Source organism: Lytechinus variegatus, chromosome 14, assembly GCF_018143015.1.
Source record: "Lytechinus variegatus isolate NC3 chromosome 14, Lvar_3.0, whole genome shotgun sequence".
Classification (NCBI taxonomy): Eukaryota; Metazoa; Echinodermata; class Echinoidea; order Temnopleuroida; family Toxopneustidae; genus Lytechinus; species Lytechinus variegatus.
This window is the reverse complement of record NC_054753.1, coordinates 1,836,549-1,861,501: the sequence shown is the minus strand read 5'-3', so window position 1 is coordinate 1,861,501 and position 24,953 is coordinate 1,836,549. Positions and strand designations below refer to the sequence as shown.

At 35.9% G+C, this 24,953-nt stretch overlaps 1 protein-coding gene across 1 annotated transcript in view; it reads right to left on the bottom strand.

The window, feature by feature from the left end:
* The window catches only part of LOC121427537 (N-acetylneuraminate lyase-like), a 32,801-nt gene extending 8,314 nt beyond the window's left edge, over nucleotides 1-24,487 (bottom strand). Inside the window, exons 1-8 of the mRNA XM_041623982.1 lie at nucleotides 24,383-24,487; nucleotides 12,345-12,477; nucleotides 9,435-9,502; nucleotides 8,445-8,515; nucleotides 6,141-6,228; nucleotides 4,460-4,517; nucleotides 2,036-2,111; nucleotides 135-230 (exon numbers count right to left, since the gene is read on the bottom strand). Coding sequence (XP_041479916.1) covers nucleotides 135-230; nucleotides 2,036-2,111; nucleotides 4,460-4,517; nucleotides 6,141-6,228; nucleotides 8,445-8,515; nucleotides 9,435-9,502; nucleotides 12,345-12,362 — 475 coding nt within the window. The 5' untranslated portion in view covers nucleotides 12,363-12,477; nucleotides 24,383-24,487. The remainder of the gene's footprint in view (nucleotides 1-134; nucleotides 231-2,035; nucleotides 2,112-4,459; nucleotides 4,518-6,140; nucleotides 6,229-8,444; nucleotides 8,516-9,434; nucleotides 9,503-12,344; nucleotides 12,478-24,382) is intronic.
* Nucleotides 24,488-24,953: the final 466 nt, after the last annotated feature.

Below are 24,953 nucleotides of genomic sequence, written 5' to 3'. Positions count from 1 at the left end.
AGGCAGCAGTTAGCAGCCGAAAATTTCGAGGTAATTCTCCCGATTTTTCTTTCTGTTGTGAAGAAAATTTCAAATTTTATTTATTTTCAACCAACACAGATGAGCTTTCATGACTGTAACATTATTAAACTTACATGCATCACTGCCAACCATGGTTGGATTGTGGTAATAGAAGAAAGGAGTTTTAGGAGCAGAAGCAGCTACTTCCTCCAAGAAATTCACCATACCCTCTGAAAAACAAACAAAAACAAGAATAAATATTCTGAATGAAAGAAAGAAGAATGCTTTACTACTAGAAATCTTAAACAGGAGGTGTACAGTATCTTTGGTCCACGGTATCTTGCAGGTGGGGTCACTCAGCCGCAGAGGGGGACACGTATGACCGTTACCACAAATGCAAGTGACCCCCTATTGCAGTCAATTTCAAGGACATTTTGTGAAATTTACCCCCCTATTTTCACGCAAAACAAGGACAAAATAGCGGGAAAATGGTACCTTGAAACAGCCCTAATTATAAGATTGTAAGGACACTTTTGCCCATTTCGCAAATTTACCCCTATTTACCGTATTTCAAGGACAGGGCATTTACACCCTTTCCTCATTAGAGGAAATTGCAACACAGGCGCCAGAGTGCTCAGTCCTTAAAGATGACCAAGAGCCATGTCATACTGATACAATAATCCAAAAGAACTTTATTTTTCTTGAAAAATAAGAAAAGTAGAATTCTTTGTAAAAATAAATGTAGAGTTGTCCATATAAAGATACAGACTAACAGAGCATGATGTGACTCGGCGATGGATTTTACTTCCCGTAATCGTTCTCCCCTTTTTCCTGACCCCTATTTCCATCAGATCGAGGACGGTGAGCACCCCTATTTTCACTACTTCGAGGAGTGTTCTGTCCGCGGACGTTCCGTGAAATTGACCCCTTTTCCCGCGATTTTGGTAACGGTCATGCGGTCCCCAAGTCATATTGAGTGACCCCACCGGGGGTATTTTATGCACAGTTCACATAATTTTCAAGAAAATTGCATATAGCATTGATACTATACATGTATATGGCATATTTCATAAAAGAATCACAATTGTAGAATGTCATAAAATATCCATGGTTTTAATTATTTGTGGCATTCTACATTTAATAATTGTGATTCTTGTATTTTTTTAGATGACAAACAAACCAAATTTCTATTTTATTAACATATTCCATACAGGCCTGAATATGACATCTCATTATGTTATTCTTTGATCTTTTGTAATTGTTATATTCTTTGATGGATTATCCATGTAATATCTAAATGTATATATTTAATAAAAATTCCAATATATGAAAATGAATAGAATACATTTTTGCCAATTTGAGAAGCAATAGCAGACTAAATTTTTCCTCATGAAAAAAATATCGCAATTTGAAAATCAAATTGTCAACTTAAAGAGAAATTCCAGTAGTTGCAGTTAACACTGATTTCATGAGAAAGTCTGTAAAACAAGGCTTAATTGCCAGTATATCATCGAGGATCTAGATCTGGTACAGTTACATTAACTGGACTTTGTGAAATCTTGAAATCTACGCTGAAAAATGTTCACACCGAAAATCCCCAACACAGATAAGCGCACGTGGGACAATGTATAATTATTGCTTAGGGCGTCGGGCCCGACGCCCTACCCGAATCCCGTGCTTATTTGCTGATTTCTCAGCAATTACACAATTTCTTCCAGAATCCTTTGGCACATGCGTTTTATTTATACAAACAGACACTTTAGTGGTCATTTCATTGGATTCTGTACGAACTCATTTTGATATCGTTACCAAAACTAGCATTTACCTTTAATGTTGAAACCTTGCCCTTTTTAATATCTACCTTTAGTTTTCAAATACATGAAAACCCATAGAATTAATTATATTGACAATTGTTGACAATTTGAGGAGCAAAATAAGATTAAGTGTTACCAATTTGAAGAGTGAAAGCAGATTAATTTTTTCTCATGAAAACTGTGTATCTCTATGAGTTCTTGCAGTATAAAAGCCTACTTACCTATACTAGATGGTTTGAAGAAAAGAGGAGGTAAGGTTGATATAGCACTGGCCCCTTGCTCTTCTGCATGCCTTCCCTTAATAAACAAAAGAGAAAGATAGGCGCCTGTTACACAAAGCTTAGCAATGATCGTAGAACATTTTTCTACAATTTTTTCAAACGATGTTTACATTGCAATAACTTTTTTTTGCATCCCTTAAGTCCCTAAATCTCCCGGGGTATTTTGATTCTTGTCATTCCCGGGGGGGGGCATTATGGCCCCCCTTAAGATCTCGGCCGCCGATCGCGCGAGCGACGCAAAAATTTGCACGCTGGTAGTGTGCGATGTAATCTACAAGGCTGTATGGTAAAATTTTCCAAAATAATGAGATTTTATTTTATATGAATTAATTATGCTAATTTATGCATAAATCATACTTTTTGCTCTAATTCACTAAATAAAGCTCCTAGAATGCTAATTTTTGGTTAAAATTTTCTTTGTAGCATTCTTAACAATCGTAATTAAAAAAAAACTTTGGTTTGGAAATAAATTTCTTATGTATTTTATTGTTTTATGAATTTCTTATGTATTTCTTTGTTTTTTTACTTTTTGTTTTTTATTGTTTTTTCAATGGAAATTGTTCCAGACATAATTCTGATCATAAACAAGGCAAAATTAATGAAGTTTAATCAGTAAAAGTAGAAATAATGATACATTTATGAATTTTGGCTAAATACGCAATTTGCATTGGATTTGTACATGAAATCACGTTTATGAGCAATTTTGGGTCTGACATGCACTTGCATAATGTCGTAACCGCGTACCCGGGCGTCACAAATTTGGTCTTAAAATTTGCGCGAGACTTGAATGTAAAAAGTCAGTGAGTTGCGAGGTGAAAAAATTTCGCGCAGCAGATATATCGCGAAAATTGTTGAGGGGGGGCATTATGGCCCCCCCGGGAGAATTAGGGTTAACAAGCATTGGCGTATGAAACCCTACCCTTAACAGGTTTTGGAAACAAAACGATACCCTTGGCTAGTACTCCCTGAATTGATCCCTAAACAAGTACAGCGATATTTTACTTGTTATATGTCACGGACGTCAGTTTTACTTTTACCTACATCATTGGGTTTAGAGTACGGCTCACCTCCCACACCTTGCGCAAATCGGACTCTAAACGCGTTGACTATGGGGGCAAAAAGTACATCCTTTATAAAACATTTTAGTCTTTTTTACACCCTCGCAAATATGACCCTAAATTCGTAGCTATCCTAGTGAAATAGATACCCTTTTTTCATTATTTGAGGGTTTTTGACACCCTTATCACGTACGTAACATGCCCTATCTTAAAAAAAGGTCGCTCATGGTATCCACTTGTCAATATATGTGGCCCCTCCCCCCCCCCCCCCCGGGCCATTTCCATGCACTCCAATGTATTTCACATAACAAGGAATCACTTTGTTTTTTGCTCCCCCCCCTCGACACATCCTCATTCCTATGGCTCCCACAAGCACTCATATTGGAAAATTGACAATAAAAACATGGGCATCAAATTGTGATATATACATTATATCATGGTATTGTGGTCTAACGCACACATCCTATTCTGTTCTATTCCATAATGATGAAATGTGTACAAGAACCTTCTATACAAAAACATATTGACAATGCGAATGGCCTTGAGTGCAATATTGTGTATTTGATTCATACACTAATGTGCATTTTATTAAAAGTTTCTACTCTACACAATGGCAATCAAGACGGAATGGGAATACTAATGGGGTTTTGTAATATTGTTGACTTTGATGAATGAGGCCCATGATGTATACTGTACGCAGTAGAATCATATTATCTTTGCATGAGGTTAGTGCATCAAGCTATTAAAATGCATGATTGGCCCTGTTGTACAGCATCTGCAGATGAATAAAATACTAACAATAATTACACTTGCTTAATACATTATCGTGCCTAACACTCAATTTATCATTTATATCTAAGTGGTCTACAGTAATGCAGTTAGCAGAGCAGCTGTGTTCAAGCATTTCAAGGGATGAATTCACACCACTTAGTCATTTACCTCAGCTTGGTTGAGTGCAGCTACACCATGGATCAATTTCTAGCTGAAGGAAACTATGTCATGGATGGGATTTGAACCCTTGACCCTCTGTTTCAAAATCTGGAGCTAATCCACTAGGCCACAGAGCGCTCTAAAATAAATTGCATCTTTATTTATTTTGATCGAGGATGTTCACATTCAATGGTTTACATCTACAATGCATCTCTAAAACAGGTTTCCTTTTTCTTTATATGCACTGTATACCTAGGCTATAATAGTATATGAGTTTGATATTATTGTTAATTGCACGTTTCATCAAGCTGGTCACGTTTGGATTGCCTATTGATTCAAGAATCAAAGCCTTGAACTTTTGATAATCAATACTCACTAATTCCTGAGTGTCCTTCAAATTTGCAGCTCCAACATGGACAATAACTGCTTGAAATCTGTTTCAAATTATGAACAATAAAAATGCAATAGAAAAAATAAACAAATAGGATGACTAATGGGGTTTTTCAAGAAAATATTTGCAAATATTCTATTTCAATTTTATCTCAGTGAACTCCTTAAATTAAAATCACCCACCCAATCTTACAGGCTTCGTAGTTCCCATGACACAATGATCCTCAGTCTCCCACCACGTAAAACAAAGATCACACTAGGTGACCGTGCCTTTTTCAGTGCTGCACCCAAACTCTGGAATAGTCTCCCTTCCTCAATAAGAAATGCATCCTCTGTCAACTTATTTAAAACTAAATTGAAATCCCTCCTCTTTCAAGAGAGTTTTTAATAAATAAGTCACTTTTTTGTCACATGTATGTATTTTGTAGAAATGATTCATCTTTGCTTATTTTTCTTCGATCAATTTAGCGAACTTAAATTTACTTCTAAAATTTTTGCGTATCCTGTTAATTGTTTTCCTGCTTATCTGTTATGTATTGTAATGCGTAGTTGATATCCAAATAGAAATTGCGCAATATAAATTTACAATTATTACTATTTTACAACTGATAGATCAACATTAGCTTTAGCAAATCAGATTACACTTCTTGTTTCAAGGAGCAGATTAGCAATCAATCACAAATCTGCAATAACTACAAAACATGTGATTGATTTAGGGACCGAAAACAGACTTGCAATTGGTCGCATTTTTTTTGCAACACCCCATTAGTGCATTGCCTGCCAGGGTATTTAATGGGGGGGGGGGGGGTACGTGGGCAAACGATGACCTATTATAGTGACATCATCATAGTGCTCAAATTCTATCCCAGCACATACATGTACATTACATGTTACACAATGTCTACAGCACCATCCCAGGAATTAATTCAAGTTTTAAGAGTGGCTGAAGAATGGATTAATGTTGTATAACAGTCAGGTTACACAAAAACAGGGAGGTGTGATATTCCATCCATGTGAGATGAATCGGTACCCAACAGGACGAATTCCCTGAACGCATCAAGCGCTGGAAGCAGCAGCTGGAGCCAAAGCCGGAGTAATGTGTGGTGTAATTGAATGGACAACAATTATTGATAACTTATGCTACACTATGATTCAGGATGCATGTACAATCACTGAGAATTACCAAAACAAACTAGACCAAAAATTTATGTCAGTTCTTTTAGTTTTGAGAATGCACTCTCATTTTCTCCATAAATGTGGGGGATTATTAAAAAAATGCATCAACAAGGTAGAGAAAAAAAAAATTACAAGCCTATGTGAGGCTGTAAGTTATAAAAAAAAACACTTTGGACTTCCAATTTAGTTGATTCTTTCTTCAACCTTCTACAGTTGATTTCCAGTGTATTTAAAGTGAGCTTGTTATCTTTTGTCTGAATCATGTGTCCATGTACGGTCATAGTGCGAGACAATGTGTGCTTCTCTAGGAGACAATAGAAAGATTTTTTTGAAACTAACAAAACAGACAAAACATCTTGGTTCAGAGTAAAATCTCTTTGCGTATAATAATAATTAATGATATTAATGATAATAGTGGTGATGTCTTACTGAGCAGTGCACTTAATATCATTCAGACACTCATGGCAGAAGCCCAGTGTAGTGCGACATACCTTGTCTTTCCTAGAGCTATCCATTTTTCAGCTGCTGCCTTTCTCTCCCGTACTGTCATGGATATGCCTTCACCCGTAGTCCCATTAACTGCAATACACAAGTGTTACACAGTTTTCAGTATCATGGATAGTTCTTCATTTTGAAATCAAAGAAACATTTCATAAAAAGACCCATCAGAAACAATGAAGGGTGCAAATACGGCAAAAACACAAAAATAATATCATGGTATTCTATATTCAACGTTCTGAAAGGACCTCACTCTTGCCTGTTGATAAACCAAGGAGATTGAAAATAACATAAAATAATACTTCCACATCATATTTTAACATTTACCAGAATGTAAAGTATCTAAAACTAACACCATACATTCATTCAACATTTATTCAATATTGGAATAGAATTTTAAGGCAACTTGTACAAAGTCTATGCCATCCCTCTTTCCCTTTTTTCCCCCACTCTTATGCACCAGTTTATTATGCCTTTCTTTGTTACCTGTTTGACCCACCTCTCACTAATTCTCTTGTTATTCTTCTCTTCCTCATACCCTCTATCACTGTTTTGTTCTAGATCCTGTTTGATGTTGCCTGCCTCATATCTTAATCCCTCCCTGCTTGAGGTCTTTCTTTGGCCTTACTCACACTAACTTCCCTTTGTGTCTGCCTACTCCTTTTCTTTCATCCCCTTCATTAACCTGATTGGTCATCTCTTCTCACTAATGCCCCTTTTGTCTCCTTGTTTCCAGTGTTGCTGTTGAATGTCTGTGGTCTATATTATGGTTGTTCCACCTTATATGTTTGTCATTTTGCCTCCGAAGAAGATTCTGCTAGGATCAAAAGCTTAGGCCCCTTTTGACTCTCCATGTCTTTTTCAGCAGGAATCTTGCTAAAATGACGATTCTATGGCCCGTATACTGAAGTCATGTTTCATTCAAACTCTGGTCAAAAGTTGTGGGTTAATAACTATGGATAGCCAATTGTGCAACAAATCTTGAATAGTACAGGTTTGATTTATCAACAGTTTTAACCTTCAAATCATTCTTAACTGTCGGAGGTGGATAAATTAAGGTAGTTGTCTTCACCATAAAAGAGGAAAGAAATTGGTAATCATAAGATAAATACTACATGACAATTTTATTGAAATTTTGGCTCCCCATAACTTTAGCACATATATTTAGACCAGTCTATTAAAGTTAAACTAGACTTCAGAAGACGGGCCTAGATGCATTTCTAAATTAAGTTTTCCTGTGTTCCCATTGTACATGTACCGTAAGTAACGGTGTATTAACCGCACCTTTTTCTCGGCGGGGTAGAAGCAAAAGTCGGGGGTGCGGTTTATACACGGTGACGGGTCTGAGCCAGCCCGCCGTAACCCCTCCCGTACATGTACGATGTCTGCCAGTTCACAACACATCGAGTGGCCGGGCGTAGCCGCCCAGGCAATGTCGTTTAGAGGGGTATGAGCCGCGGGTAATGGGAAGCGATTGTTGCAATATTCATTAAATGTTGTCCATAACAAACGCACCCACCTTCATGACACTAATTTTGACTTTATTCTCGATTCAAAGTAGTGAAGTTCCCTGGCTAATTTAAAAGAGACGCCACGCATACTCGGTAATATTTTGTCACCGCTGAGCGAGAGTTGAGCTTAGAGATTGCGTTGTAATGTGGTTGTAGTGCGACTTAAGCTGGCGCTATTCAAAGTCCCGTTTCGTGCCAGCTTGTTTTTTTTTCCTTCCTGTTTGCTTTTCATAAGATACCATGTCTTTGTTTCTTGAACCTTCCTATAATCCCGTATCCAAAATTCATGCTAAGACATCAAATTTCTGAAAGTGATTGTGAGATTGTGATGCAAGAAATGTGAATGTTTCTTCCTCCTACGCTGGGAAAGACACAGATCATAATTTGATAAGATGTACTGGCATGACTTGTACTGTATCGTAGTTTGCAATGTAATGGCAGTGCTGTGTGTGTACACTTACTGTGAGGTGAGCGAGTGTGTAAGTTGCCAATATTGTCGGGACCGTTCTTTCTTTCTAGCATTTGTAGATGAATTGATCAAGAACAGCATATTTCTGCATACCGGTAATCTCTTTGGATACTTTGGAAATCTGAAAAACTTAGATTTTGTTTCTTCGTACCTCAAATATGCATGTAAATGTGAGAAGATTTTTTTTTTTTTTTTTTTTTTAGTCCAAAGTTGGGGGTGCGGTTAATACACGGGTGCGGTTAATACACCGTTACTTACGGTAGTCTATGTTGAATGCGAATGCAGTTTAACACCAATGCTTGTACAGTGCAACTTACCAAACACATTATTAACACCACCAGCAGCTATCTTATCTGCATATTCTTCCATGATATCAAAGTTAATCTCCCTTTCAAAATAAAAACAAGAAAATAAAGAGAACACAATAGGAGAAATAAGAAATTAAATCACTTCATTTTGTGACTTATCCAGCCAATCTGAGACATGTACCCTGCAAGGCACCCTGCATATGGCACCTTGACAGAAGGCCTCCTTTACGATTTTTGCTCACTCTCCTGAAGACGACAAGAATACAACCTGTCGAAACGTCGAGTTTGGGTGGCCGTTTTCAGGACCAACAATCGCACAAGAAAGATGCATGAGAGCTACCATGAAAACCTACATGTGCACTGTACTACACTGGATCACTTATACATAAGTTATTTAGACGAACAACTATCATGCAAAAGATGAAAAAAAATAGTCTCATTTTCAAAACATGAATTTATAACTTTCAATTATACTTTTTGATTTTCCTCCATTCATAATCGCTATGAGTATACATGTAGATGGTACTGTGTAATTGCCATTTGGCCTACTTTCCATTTGGCCTAACCCCACATGGCCTTCCTCCAGTTCATCTACGACCAGTTTGTCTAAATGCCATTTGGCATATTTAGTTTAATGACTTCATCTAAACATCACTAAGTCTATTCGAGTCTGTCGATGAACTGTTCATGATCCAAATCTTTGTTTTTAAAGTGGAAAAAATTCTTTAGAAAAGTGGAAATGAGACCTTCTGGGAATTTGAATGATTTATCGATTGATTGACTGATTCATTTAGTTAGTTATTAATTCATTCATCAATTTCTTCATTTATTTATCTATTTATTCATTTATTAATCTATTTATTCATTCAATAATCTATTCATTTATTTAAAGATCTATCTATTTATTAATTTATTTTGTCATTTATATATCTATTTATTCATTTATTAATGTATTTTTTCACATATCGACAAGTGGAATAAATCTGTTGAAATTCTTACCCATCCTGCTTGAATGGAGTGAAGGGAGCTGCTATTGGTCCTTTAAGCCGAAGCTGGCTGATTCTTCCCTATAAAAATATCAAACAAACGATAACAGCATCGTGTGAATATCATCAAATACCACACAAGGGGGGAAAGATAACCGGCAGGATGATTGTAATAATATCTAATTATCTGTTAATAATTCTCTCAATAAATTGTGACCTCCCTTAAGTACACATGGCTGCATTACATTGAAAACCCTCTTCACCCAATAAACATGTTTTTCATAAATTCAAATCAAGCCATATCATGTTGGTCATAAAACAAGAGCTCTCAAAATGCAAATTAACATGAAGCATTGAAACAAGTGTGTTAGCTAGAAATTAAGCAAATTCCACAGTAGTGACTTAAAGGACAAGTCCACCCCAACAAAAATTTGATTTGAATAAAAAGAGAAAAATTCAACAAGCAAAACACTGAAAATTTCATCAAAATCGGATGTAAAATGAGATTAAAGTTATGACATTTTAAAGTTTCGCTTCATTTCACAAAACAGTTATATGCACATCTCGGTCGGTATGCAAATGAGGGAACTGATGACATCACTCACTCACTATTTCTTTTGTATTTTATTATATGATTATTTTTATATTTATTTCTATTTTCTCGTCATTGTCATGTGAAATGAAGTTTTATTCCTCCCCGAACACGTGGAATTCCATTATTTTAACATTCTGTGCTTCAGGCAAGGAGGTCTTAATCGTCAAATTCATAAAAATTGAAATATTGTATAATTCAAACAATAAAAAACAAAAGAAATAGTGAGTGAGTGACATCATCGACTCTCTCATTAGGATGTAACTGGCTCGTTCATATAAATATTTTGTTAAAAATAAGCGAAACTTTGAAATGTCATAACTTTCTTATTTACATCCGATTTTGATGAAATTTTCAGCATTGTGCTTGTCTGATTTTTCTCTATTGATTCAAATCAACATTTTTCTGAGGTGGACTTGACACTGGCTCGTTCATATAACTATTTTGTTAAAAATAAGCGAAACTTTGAAATGTCATAATTTCTTATTTTACATCCAATTTTAGTAAAATTTTCAGCATTGTGCTTGTCTGATTTTTTCTCTATTGATTCAAATCAACATTTTTCTGAGGTGAACTTGACCTATAATGGAAAACACAACAGAGATCTGACTCAAGATTCTTCTATGAGCCTTTGGAGAGTTAAGACCTGTACTGTATTGCATAAACTCAAAGTTGACCTACAGTGTAGATTGAGTAGATTCCCGAGTCAAACTCGCAGTGGGTGGGCTTGAAAAGGAAAAATGTGATTGAATGCTCTCTCGAAGTAAGCTGATTGATGTTTGAAAACTTGTGATTATGTCTGTGCGATTGTAGCTTTAAAATGAGATTATGGTGCATTTCATGACAAATTTGACACCATTCTGATATATATCACCAAGAGTAGAATAAGATTTATGATCAACATATGTTCATGTACTGCCATTGGAAATTGCCTTATGGTACACTTATCATTGGACACACCGCTGTGTGGCATTGTGAGTCTCCATGTGAAGTGCCAGGCCAGATTTGGAGGGTTGAGTGGAAAGATTACCTATTTTAATAGAAGGGTACTGCAGACCCATGCAAGGAAATAAAAGGATCATGAGCAGCTCTTTATTCAATTCAAGAGGAATGATGTGCATGGTCAAACCATGGTCAAACATTCATGGAGATTTAGAATGGCTGACCATAAATCAAAGAAATCTAAAACCAGGCTTTCAATGTATAAAATGGAGATATATATCTATAGGATTTATCCATTTTCTTCTTTTTATACTGGTAATCCAATAATCTGTTTCATTATTGTTGTGAAGCAGTGGCGTACCTAGGATTTTTCCCAGGGGGGGTGGCAAATTCGTCCGCCCTAAAAATGACAAGCAAAAAAAAGAGAAAGTCTTCAAGCTCGTCAGGGGAGGGGGTGGGCGGGGGCAGGGATAGGTCTTTTGCATGGGTTGTGACTCATCAGGGGGCGGGCAGACTGCCCCCCCCCCCCCCGGCCTAGGTAAGCTATTGTTGTGAAGGCTGCATGTATACAAATATAAAAAAGTTCAATTTTCACTCGATTGTCCTATGGAAAATAATACAAAGCTAATGTGGTTGAGTGGGTCAATCGCTTTCCTACTTCTACTATTGTATTTTAAATCATACATGTAAGTCCATGTACGAGTGAATAATAGTTTTAAGGAACTCTTTAAGAAAGGGTTGAAAAAAATCATAGGGATGTTAACTCAGAATTGGAACCTATTAGCTTTTCCTGAAATTTATTTGTTGTGTGTTCTTGTTTGAGTTATCTAAAACATTTTGGCCCATATTCTGAAGTCTGGTTTAGCTAAATTTTATAGGCTGGCCATGGTCTAACTCTGTGTTAAAACTACGGGAAGAGAAAACTTTTTAAATTGCATAAAATATACATGTTGGCTCTTTTCTTATGTTTCAATGATAAAGAGAAACTATTTCAGTAGTCCAGTCAGTACAGTAATATGAATAATATCAGAGCAAAATATTTTGTAAATGAACTTTACTGTTAGAGATTACATGTATCCGTCACAATTTGCTATTCATATTCGAAGTTCAAACCACAACTTTAGACCATATTTTAAATTAAACCGAAATTCAGAATATCGGCCATTATCTTTCTATTATTCACAGTTCAAGTCTGAAGTTTGAGTGTACTGGTAATAAGAAATCATTTCATACACCCACGAATCATCATAATGTTATACTGCAACATTCTGGTAATAAAGAACATGTAGATATATAGTCACATAAAAACCAGATACTATGATATTCAAAAGCTACCAGAACGTATGAATACATATATCAACAAAGTAATATTCTAGTCTGTGTACTTACGTTTCCATTGGAGGACATGATGTCTTTGGCAAGCTTTCTTTTCAGGTACCAAAATGAAAACTGTGATGTGGCAACTCTATCTCCGTCAGACCATCAATAGCTTCTACTGCTACCAGCACGCACAGATAAATACCTGCATGGATGATCAGCCGATAGATAATTCTAATCAAATGGATATGACATTGAATTTCGTACAGCATGAGTGACCTTGATAAAAGAAAGCACACAATAGGCAGGAATCCAACAAAAGAGTCCAGTCAATGAGCCATACGAAAAAATGGCCTCAAAGGAGAGGTGCAAGCAATTTCTGTAGATTTTGGAGTGTTTGTTTTTTAAGCATCAGTCCACTATCGAGTGAACAAAATCTGTTTGAAGAGTAATAGTGAGAGAGTGAAAGTGATTCAAACTGCCACTGTTCACCATGCATCCCTCTCAATAAATTGAAAAGGGAAAAAGTATTATTGCCTTCAGTATTACTGTATCTAATTAATCAGCCTTTATATTTTTTTTCAAAGGGAAGTTGCATGCACCCAGACAATAAGTAGATTTTAATAAAAGCAGAAAAAATTGAGAAAAATAATGGTGAACTACATGTACAGGTAGGTTTTAATGAATATCTTTTAATCAATGAAAAACAACATTTCTAAAGTTTTTATTGTGTGAAGTCAGATGAGCAGATCCTTGGTATGCTGTATGATCAATATTTTGGTAATTAAAAAAAGGGTGAAAGTGATCATATTTCATTGCATTTTCTATTTTTAATGCATGTTTATTTAAAAGAATTGAATTTTTGGAATTTCTATTTCATGATATGGTGAAGCTGCTTGTCAATATTGTAAACTTTTTTTTTTAAGTCATACATCTGAATCTGAATAGTTGGGTCAGCAAACGTAGTGAAGAGAGTAGCGCAACGTGTGTGGAATGACTTTCATTGAAGTTGATTCAGTTTAAGTTTAAATAAGTCCAGGGAGGGGCAATTTACAATCGAGGAGGGGAGGTTATTCCAGTCCTTTAAATACCGTGCTTACAAAGAAGGAATCTTGAAAAACCCTGGCCGTATGATGAACCTGGAGGAATTTTTGGTAATTCCCCCTTGTACGTCTTGTGTTCCGTTGAACGAAATCATTTATGTCTCTGATATTCTTTGATGGATCAAACTTTCATACATGTAGATCTAATATTGTCTGCTTTTATCAAAACCAATAAATTATCAAGGTGATCTTGCACTTTAATGGATGTTTCTATATGCATACAAAACCAATTAACATACCCTTTGTGATTAACCAATCAGATATAAGGATTTTAGTATTAAACAGAAATATCATTTGAGAGGGTCAGGCTTGGGCTCAATTACTTTCTTCCATTATAATTACATATAATTGACGAAATTTTATTACTTACATTACTTTTCTACCAAATTACATTTTTTTCAATTACAATCACCAATTACATGTACATTTATCAATTACCATTTACATACTTTCTAGAAAAGTCATAAAATATGAAATCAATTTGTAATCTCTATGTATTAATTAGCACCACATTTCACATAACTCTATATAAGTTACAGAGAAACTGAAAAGATGAAGGTTTTTTGTTTTTAAGAGCAAGGATTGCACCTATAACACTCTTTGATGCTACTGAGCAATTGACATGAAAAAGGTCATGACATCAAATCATAAATTAAAGGAAAAGTCCACCCCAACAAAAACTTGCTTTTAATATAGAGAGAAAAATTAAACAAGAATAACACTGAAAATTTCATCAGAATCGGATGTAAAATAAGAAAGTTATGGCATTTTAAAGTTTCGCTTCATTTCACAAAACAGTTATATGCACATCTCGGTCGGTATGCAAATGAGGAACTGATGACATCACTCACCATTTCTTTCGTATTTTATGAGATATGAAATACTTATATTTTCTCGTCATTGTCATGTGAAATGAAGTTTCACTCCTCCCCGAACACGTGGAATTCCATTGTTTTAACATTTTGTGCTTCAGGCAAGGAGGTCCTAATCGTTAAATTCGCAAAAATTGAAATATTGTATAATTTAAACAATAAAAAACAAAAAAAATAGTGAGTGACATTATTGACTCTCTCATTTGCATGTAACTGGCTCGTTAACTATTTTGTTGAAAATAAGCGAAAATTTGAAATGTCATAACTTTCATATTTTACATCCGATTTTGATGAAATTTTCAGCATTGTGCTTGTCTGATTTTTCTCTATTGATTCAAATCAACATTTTTCTGAGGTGGACTTGACCTTTAAGTAGGTTTATTGTAGAGTAATAGAATATAATAAAAAATTATTATTGATAGTAGTTCAAGTCAAAATTATCATTTTTTCAATTACAATTACTTTCCCTTTCAAAATTTATATACTCAAAAATGTAATTAAAATACGTAATTGATCAATTACCTTGTATTTGAACCAAAACCTGGTGAGGGTATAAACTATCCAGCAGTGTGCTACATGTACCGTACCGTACATATTTTTTTAGAAGAGCGCTTGTCCGGTAGGGCAAGTGAATGTTTAAATAGTTGGAACATACCAGCCCAAAAATCTACTTTACTTGCCTGGAAATATCCTTGAAAAAAAAAGTTTAACCTCTTCTACAGAAAGTTTTGCTGTTTAATAAACCATTAACCTTTTTCTCTCTCATAACATGAACTGATCTACCTTGTTAATGCATTTCTTTTTCCAAAGTGATTTTATCTTGCCTGCCATGACTAAAGTTATAGGGTCAATATCATCATATCAACCCTAATTTAGGTCCTTCTACTGTGAGAATTTTGCTTTCTAATGTGTAAATTTTGCTTGCCCAATTTGGGCAAGTAGTTTTGGTCCTTATTTCAAAACACTTGCCTGACTCTAACTTTACTTGCCCCGGGCAATCGGGCAAGTGCTTATGTAGCACTCTGTAACCTAATCGTTAAAATAATCATGAAGTCTTATGATTATCCTCTGAACACTATTTAGTTTGCAGGTCAGAATATAAATTTAGTTTTAAAGTGGTCTGAATTCTCAGACTATATATGTATACCTGCACTATTTTAGGATTGACTGTGCATGTGACACATTTATTGACACCCAACTTTTGAACTGTTGATTTGTCTTTAAGGGGAAGTTCACCCTGACAAAAAGTTTATTGTAAAAATAGCAGAAAAATAATAAAAAATATTGCAGAAGGTTTGAGAAAAATTCATCAAATCATTAAAAAGTTATTAGAATTTCAATTATTTGATTTGTGACGTCATATGCGAGCAGCATTCATACATAGCGAATGGTAAAAAATCAAATAAATGTCATTTTCTCAGAAAATTGAAAATGGTTTTCACTGTACCTTTTGTATATCAATAGACAAATCATTTCACACCCGATCATGAATACAAAACAAAATTAAGTCATCAGGAACCATGCAAAATTTGAAATTCATGCATTTTATATTACATAACACATGGGGCAGCTGCTCGTTTATGACGTCACAAATCCAAAACTTTGAACTCTAATAACTTTCTTACTTTTTAACGGATTTTCCTGAAACCTTCACCAATATTTTTTACTAATTTTTCTGCTATTTTTACAACAAAGTTTTCTTCAGGGTGAACTTCCCCTTTAAGATCCGTTTAGTGAGTGTTAATTAGGTACATGTACATTCAGATGCTGGGCTTATCAAAACCACATCTTCCATTTTACTGCTGTTAAAAGAGACCTACATGTACATGTAGAAGCAAACAGCTTTAAACATTCTAATACACACTAATAATAATAAGAATAAGAATAGTAATAATAATAATGATAATAATAATAATTATATAACAAATAATGATGATGATAACAATTAAACTTAGCTCTACATTTAACTGATTTACAGGGCTATGATTCAAAGTATCAACTTCACGACCAATCGCTTACAAAAGATAATGTAGAATATTTATCAATAACTTCTCAATAACATCAGGTTGGATATCAAGTTTATCAACCAAATATATTGATAACAAAGTCCTACAATTTATGCATGGACATGTAAGCATAGGCGGCGGAAGGGGGGGGGTGGGGGGGACGTGTCCCCCCCTAAATTTGAGGAGGGGGGGACCGTCCCCCCCCTAAATTTGTTTTTGATGACCTTTTTTTTTGCTTGTCAATTTTTTTTCCTACGTCCCCCCTAAAATTTTTGGGTTGAGAACCTTTTTATCTTTTTTTTTGCTTGTCAAAAATTTTTTGGTTGTTCCCTCCTAAAATTTTTGGCTTCCGCCGCCAACGCATGTAAGGTTCCAAGTACTTTCGCAATAACATGATAAAACCACATAATCTGTCGTTATCATCTCAAGACCATGACCTTAACTGTCAAAGTTATTTGGTTTTGTATGTTTGTAAACCAAACACAAATACAATAAAAGATGCATAACGATCTGCATTTCTGAGTACTTGTCAAGGTGATTAATAACAAGACTACATGTAAACATTGTTCATGCTATTAAAGATTCCACCTGTAAGTGGCAATTCACCTTATAATTTGGTTTTCAAAAATGTAAGCAGGTTACATAACTAACAATGTATATTTTGTATAACAGGCTTAGTGCCCCATTTTTACAAATAATAATGCACTGTATTGGTTACATATATGGTTGTAGACATCAGATCCCATTTTTTCATGGAACTTGTATCTCAGTTTCCTTGATATACTTGTTCGTTTAAAAACCTCCATAATTATGCTGTCTTGGATTACCAGTTGTGTTTTTTAATCCTATCAATAGTTGTTTGGAAACCACTTCATATCATAGCTTGTATATTTTGTTTTGTCTACTTTATTTACCAAATCACCCATCTTTGTTTAGATCACACTGATATTAAGTCATCACTTTGCCACATTCCTTTTTTGGGGGTGAGGGGGTAGGTTTTTTTTATGGTTGTTATTTTGTCTTTTTTTGTGTAACTAACTGTGTTTATAAAATGTGATTTGCAATCACCTAATAATTATTTGTAAATTTTGTGATTTATTTCAATTCGTTATATATAAAACAGGAAAAAAAAATTCCACCTGTAACATGAAAGTTTTTATGGCAATGAACCCTTTCTATCATCTCTGGGACCCGAGTGTGATGGTAAGTGGGTGGATCTCGGCACAGTTTTTAACGAGAAAATCATAACCTACAATCAGGGCAACAATTGACATGTGAACTTTGAAGTGTACGATTAGCAGATAAAGAACCCATAAACTTGCAGGTACATGTACCATTGTTTCCAACTTTGTACGAGGAAGGTGTTCTATAATCTATAGTGATATCAAGACCCATTTTCAATACTTTGGCAATATATGCTCTAGGCCTGACAAGAACTTCAGTATTAAGTTATTGACAACTAACTTCATCTTCCATCGAAAGCCCTTGAGCATTATTCACATGATCTTCTATTTAGTCATACTTCCTCCTTCACCTAAAAAGCAACATGACAAATTGGCATAGTTGTGCTTGCACATTTCATTTAGTAAAAGGGCTAGGTTAAACAGGTGTGACATTATTGACCATATTAAACAAAAGCTATTTAAAAACTTTAGACAATGAGAGTAGAGTTTGAATATTGAAGAGTATCACACTTTAACACAGAGAAATAGACAATCCAAAGATTGTTTCAGAGTTCCTAAAAATAAGGCTAACAGTATAGTCATTCAAGTATATTTTTAATCCATGGAAGAAATTAGCCTTATAATGTAATCTTGTTATTCAGTGGTCAATGAATTAATTCTTTTGTTACAGTATACATGTACATGTAGTTAGAAGACACACAAAGCAAAACAAACGCCCCAAGTCATTGTTTTTGGAGTAATAAATTAAAATACAGAGGTGATTATCATGACTTACTTAATGGTGATTTACATGTAGTTAGGATTAATTGGTAATTTCCTCATCCACCTAATGTTAGTTTTTTTAATAACAAATGAGATCTACGATCAGAATATGCTCACCCTCGGAAAGTGCGTTCACACCCACTCAATCAAAACAAAAAACAGAACACAAAACAAAGAATTAAGATGTCTAATAAAGATGAAGGGACATGGAGGCGGGTTTGGAAGTTTGTGTAAGGAAGAAAATTAATCCATATCATGCACGCATGGAGGACATAAAAAATTAGACATCCCAAAGACATGATGTACATTATAAAATAGGTGTATTATTTCAAGCATCACGATTGGCCAATACTTGTCACATGACATCCAACTTTTTTGTGCACTGCATGGCAGTGCAAAAAGTGCGCAACGAAAATTGACATTGCATGCTAACAGAAACCAGTGGGTCGAAGTTCAACACAAGTGGAATGCCTCTGGCCGTCTCACCTGCATCACGCGGTTCAATATAGCAGCAGTGCTGACTTTGAATACTACTCTAACTCGCACAAGATGTTCAGTGATACATGGTTACTCTTATGTCCACTTTTATGAACTAGACCAATAAACTTACAGAGATATGATGGTTATTCAACAAAAAACCCCAACATGGCCAAAGTTCATTGACCTTACATGACCTTTGACCTTGATCATGTGACCTGAAACTCGAACAGGATGTTCAGTGATACTTGATAACTCTTATGTACAAGTTTCATGAATCAGATCCATAAACTTTCAAAGTTATGATGGTAATTCAACAGATACACCCAATTCGGCCAAAGTTCATTGACCTTTGACCTTGGTCATGTGACCTGAAACGCGCACAGGATGTTCAGTGATACTTGATTACTCTAATGTCCAAATTTAATGAACTAGACCAATAAACTTTCAAAGTTATGATGGTAATTCAACAGATACCCCCGATTCGGCAAAAGTTCATTGACCCTAAATGACCTTTGACCTTAATCATGAGACCTGAAACTTGCAAAAAAATTTCAGTGATGCTTGATTACTATTGTGTCCAAGTTTCATGAATCAGATCCATAAACTTTCAAAGTTATGATGGGAATTCAACAGATATCCCCAATTTGGCCAAAGTTCATTGACCCTAAATGACCTTTGACCTTGGTCATGTGACGTGAAACTCATGCAGGATGTTCAGTGATACTTGATTAACCTAATGTCCAAGTTTCATGAACTAGGTCCATATATTTTCTAAGTTATGATGACATTTCAAAAACTTAACCTCAGGTTAAGATTTTCGATGTTGATTCCTCCAACATGGTCTAAGTTCATTGACTCTAAATGACCTTTGACCTTGGTCATGTGACATGAAACTCTGATAGGATGTTCAGTAATACTTGATTAACCTTATGGCCAAGTTTTATTAACTAGGTCCATATACTTTCTAAGTTAAGACGTCATTTCAAAAACTTAATCTCAGGTTAAGATTTGATGTTGACGCCGTCGCCGCCACCGTCGGAAAAGCGGCGCCTATAGTCTCACTTTGCTTCCCAGGTGAGACAAAAACTGTAATGTAACTTTTTAAGAATTTGTTTCTGTGTTGCTATTTCATAAAATAAGTAATGCACAAGTTTGCTCTGTCGTACGTAAAAAGTAAATGCAGAGAAAGCTTGGTTTCTTCAGATGGTGCACACTGGGCACTCGCCACAGGCGGCTCGTGCACAGTGCGGCACCTATAAAAACAAGTGGAATGCCTCTGGCCGTCTCACCTGCATCACGCGGTTCAATATAGCAGCAGTGCTGACTTTGAATACTACTCTAACTCGCACAAGATGTTCAGTGATACATGGTTACTCTTATGTCCACTTTTTATGAACTAGACCAATAAACTTACAGAGATATGATGGTTATTCAACATGGCCAAAGTTCATTGACCTTACATGACCTTTGACCTTGATCATGTGACCTGAAACTCGCACAGGATGTTCAGTGATACTTGATTACTCTTATGTACAAGATTCATGAATCAGATCCATAAACTTTCAAAGTTTTGATGGTAATTCAACAGATACACCCAATGCGGCCAAAGTTCATTGACCTTTGACCTTGGTCATGTGACCTGAAATGCGCACAGGATGTTCAGTGATATTTGATTACTCATATGTCCAAGTTTAGTGAACTAGACTAATAAACTTTCAAAGTTATGATGGTAATTCAACAGATACCCCCGATTCGGCCAAAGTTCATTGACCCTAAATGACCTTTGACCTTAATCATGAGACCTGAAACTTGCACAAAATATTCAGTGATGCTTGATTACTATTATGTCCAAGTTTCATGAATCAGATCCATAAACTTTTAAAGTTATGATGGGAATTCAACAGATATCCCCAATTCGGCCAAAGTTCATTGACCCTAAATGACCTTTGACCTTGGTCATGTGACGTGAAACTCATGCAGGATGTTCAGTGATACTTGATTAACCTTATGTGTAAGTTTCATGAACTAGGTCCATATATTTTCTAAGTTATGATGACATTTCAAAAACTTAACCTCTGGTTAAGATTTCGATGTTGATTCCTCCAACATGGTCTAAGTTCATTGACCCTAAATGACCTTTGACCTTGGTCATGTGACATGAAACTTTAATAGGATGTTCAGTAATACTTGATTAACCTTATGGCCAAGTTTCATGAACTAGGTCCATATACTTTCTAAGTTATGATGTCATTTCAAAAACTTAACCTCAGGTTAAGATTTGATGTTGACGCCGCCGCCGCCGTCGGAAAAGCGGCGCCTATAGTCTCACTCTGCTTCGCAGGTGAGACAAAAACCTTGCGTGCTCTGCATTTCCACTAATGCACTCGGCTGCATGCATTATTTGTATACAATCAATTCACCAATTGATGGACTCGATGGGAATAATAATAATAATAATAATAGGCATTTATATAGCGCCATCTATCTAGAAATATTCTATTCCGAGGCGCACAAGAAAAGAAAGAGAAAGTTTGGATGAGTGTCAAAGTGCCAATAACTAATACTGTTAGAAAAGATAAGATTTCAGTTTTGATTTAAAGGTCTCCAGTGATTGTATAATTCTTAAATTTAATGGCAAATTATTCCAGAGAGAAGGTGCTGAGGCAGAGAAAGCTCGTGCACCATATGCAACACGTGTCTTGGGAGTCTTAAGAAGTTGCTGGTGTGATGATCTCAGGCTTCTAGCTGGTGCATAAGGCGTGACAAGCTCTTGTAGATATTTTGGTGCCAAACCATTACACACTTTCCAAGTGAGAAGAAGTATTTTAAATTCTATATGCTTCCGGATTGGCAACCAATGTAACTTTTGGAGAATTGGTGAGATGTGTTGATATTTTGATGTACCAGTTAAAACCCTGGCAGCTGTATTCTGAGCATACTGAAGTTTATTAACATTGCGTGAGGTTATATTAAAAAGAAGAGCATTTCCAACATCTAATCGAGATAGTACAAATGAGTGTATAAGCATAGCAGCAGACTTATGGTCAAGGACTTTCCTCATGCTGTTAACATTATGAATATTATAGTATACTGATTGACATATTTTCTTTACTTGTGCATCCATAGACATATGTTCGTCAAATACGACACCGAGATTTCGAACTGATGACAAGGCTTTAATCAAGGAGTCCCCAACCTGTATAGTCCGGTCCTTAATCAAATGACTTTGTGATTTAGAACTAATAATCAACAAGTCTGTTTTACTTTCATTTAATTTCAACTTATTCTTTATCATCCATGACCGCATATCATCTATTGTATTTTGTAAACGAAGCCTGGCAGACAACTCACTAGCAGGGTCAGTTGGATCAAATGACACATACAACTGTGTATCATCCGCATACATATGAATGTCTATGCCATGTTTATGCGCAATTTTTGCAAGAGGACTGGAATAGATGGCAAAAAACAACGGCCCGAGAACTGAACCTTGGGGCACTCCAAAAGGAAGTTTAACAGGAGACGACATATTTTCACCAATCTTGACAACCTGTGATCTATCATGAAGATAAGATGAAAACCAATCAAGAACAACTCCTTCTATGCCACAATATTTCAACCGATCCAATAGCAAATCATGGTCAACAGTATCAAATGCTGACGAAAGATCAAGCAGAAGGAGGAAAACAGCCTTCTTGTCATCAACAGCACGAAGAATATCATTTGATACACGAACCAAAGCAGTTTCTACCCCATGACATTTCCTATATGCAGATTGGAAAGGTTCAAACAAGTAAATTTAATTTAATTTAAACAAGTAAAATGGGAAGGGGAAAGTGCAGACTGGAGCTAAGTTTTTCATGAAATCTCCAGTCGAAATAAACTGATTTGTCGGTCTACACCACACCACCAACCAACAAAATGATAACTTGTCAATGAAATAAAAACCAAATCATAGAAATTTATTTGTGAACATTCTAGATCTATACCGCCACTTGCGGATATATAGGCTCCTGTGCACTTCAAATTACTGCATCACAGAACCGTACGCAGGGTTTTTAAAAGGGGAAGGGTTCCGACTGAATGAAAGAATAAAAAAAAGCAAAAATAAAGGTCTTCACCACCAAGTTTAGGTCGTTTCCTACCCCAACAAAAATTAACAAGCAAAAAAAAAAAATTACGGGGAGGGGGATTGGCTTGGGTTTCAAGAAAATTTAAAGGTAAATGCTAGTTTTGGTAATGATATCAAAATGAGTTCGTACAGAATCCAATGAAATGACCACCAAAGTGTCTGTTTGTATTAAAATAAAACGTATGTGCCAAAGGATTCTGGAAGAAATTGTGTAATTGCTGAGAAATCAGCAAATAAGCACAGGATTCGGGTAGAGCGTCGGGTCCAACATTCAAAGCTATGATTATACACTGTCCCACGTGCGCTTATCTGTGTTGGGGATCTTCAGTCTAAACATTTTTCAGCGTAGATTTCAAGATTTCACAAAGTTCAGCTTATGTAACTGTACCAGATCTAGATCCTCGATGATATACTGACAATTAAGCCTTGTTTTACAGACTTTCTCATGAAATCAGTGTTTTCTGCAACTACTGGAATTTCTCTTTAAGGGGGAGGGTTACTTTGAACTCCTGGTGTGCACACCGTCATTATGGTCCAAGACACTCATTCTATGAAGGTTATAACCTTGTTCTCTATTACTCCTCCCTGTTTGGTGAAATAAGGTTGGCAATATTTGGCTTGTTTTCTCTTTTTATTTGGGACAAATGCTTGATTTTTTTTACACTGTCAGGTTCCATTGCAGCTATTCATCATTATTGGCTCTTATGTACGTAAACTTGATTCTTTACATTATTTTTCTTCATCAAAAATAGAGATTGAAAAAATGATCCTGTGTGGATAATATGATATATGAGCTAGTTGATAAATTACCATCTGCACAATAATTATGCAAAGTTGACCCTCCTTGTCTGCGTAGGCGCATATACGCGCTGAGCTATTTAATTTCTAGTAAAAGAAGATACACAATTTGCAACAAACGTAAACTTTAAACATCAATAAATAGACAGACATTCATTTAAAAAATCAGATTAAAAAATGGTGGAAAGTAATTTTTGGCCATTTCTTCTGACAGCCTCAAATTGCAGCCTTTCTCATCGAATTCCCTGAATCGTGTGCAAAGTGAATGGGTTCGGACTCATGCCGGAGCACTATTTATTTGTTCAATCCATATTAAATGACTGCCCGAGGCCGAGGCCAGGTTTTTTTCCAAGTCCCAAGAAAATCGTTATTTCTTTCAAATTTTTATGAGATATTTGCATGGGCCATGGCACAGTATTGTAAGGAACATTGCATTATCAGCTGACAGATTTTGTAAAATAAAAATAAATTCATTGTTATTGTTAAATCTAAGTCAAAATTGTTAATAGGTGCGCACATTATGATTGGGGACCTTGATCATCTATTAGGCCAGGGAGCCGGGAGCTCCGGCCCGCAAAGGCCAAAGCATGGCGGAGCTCCCTGGCCTGGGTATACGGTACCGTACCGGTACCGTACCGGTACCGTACCTACTTACTTAGGTTAGGAACCACCAAATTATCAAAAAAAAAAAAACCTAGGGGCCTAACAACTAGGCCTATAAACGTTAGACAGTTCCTTAATATAAGATTCAAGTAGAACTACAGGTACGGTACCTTAGATCTGCTTGACTGCTGGCCGAACTCGAACTCTCGTCTCGATCACTTCTGCATGGATGAACGATAGATATGATGCCTGTAATATGTCAAGTCACGAGACAGTATCTGTCATGGGATCAGCCCCCGTGCCGGCCTCGCTCGCCTCAAGCTCCAGCCCGCCGCGCCGCTCCGTAGCCAGAGGACTCGCACCGCCTCTCTCCCAATCAGAATCGCGAGTGCGTCGTTGAACAGCTGATTCTTTGTTTACAAATATTGATAGTCTTTACAAACCGTACCGTAGGATGGGGGTCGGGTGTCCGGACACTTTATATTTTTGAGTCCTTCTTTTTTTTCTTTGGATTACACAAAAAATATAAATTCAATAGTTGTAATCATCTTTTGTTTTGTTCTTTATAACATTTCCTAACATTTTGTACTAAAAATTGGTGAAACTTCACTTGTGAATTTTTCCAAATGACTTTCTAAAATTGATCGTCCGGACACACGACCTGTCCGGACACACAACAACTGGGTATACCAGTGACATGTTTAATATGAACCTTTGCTTTGGAAATGTAGATACATGTAA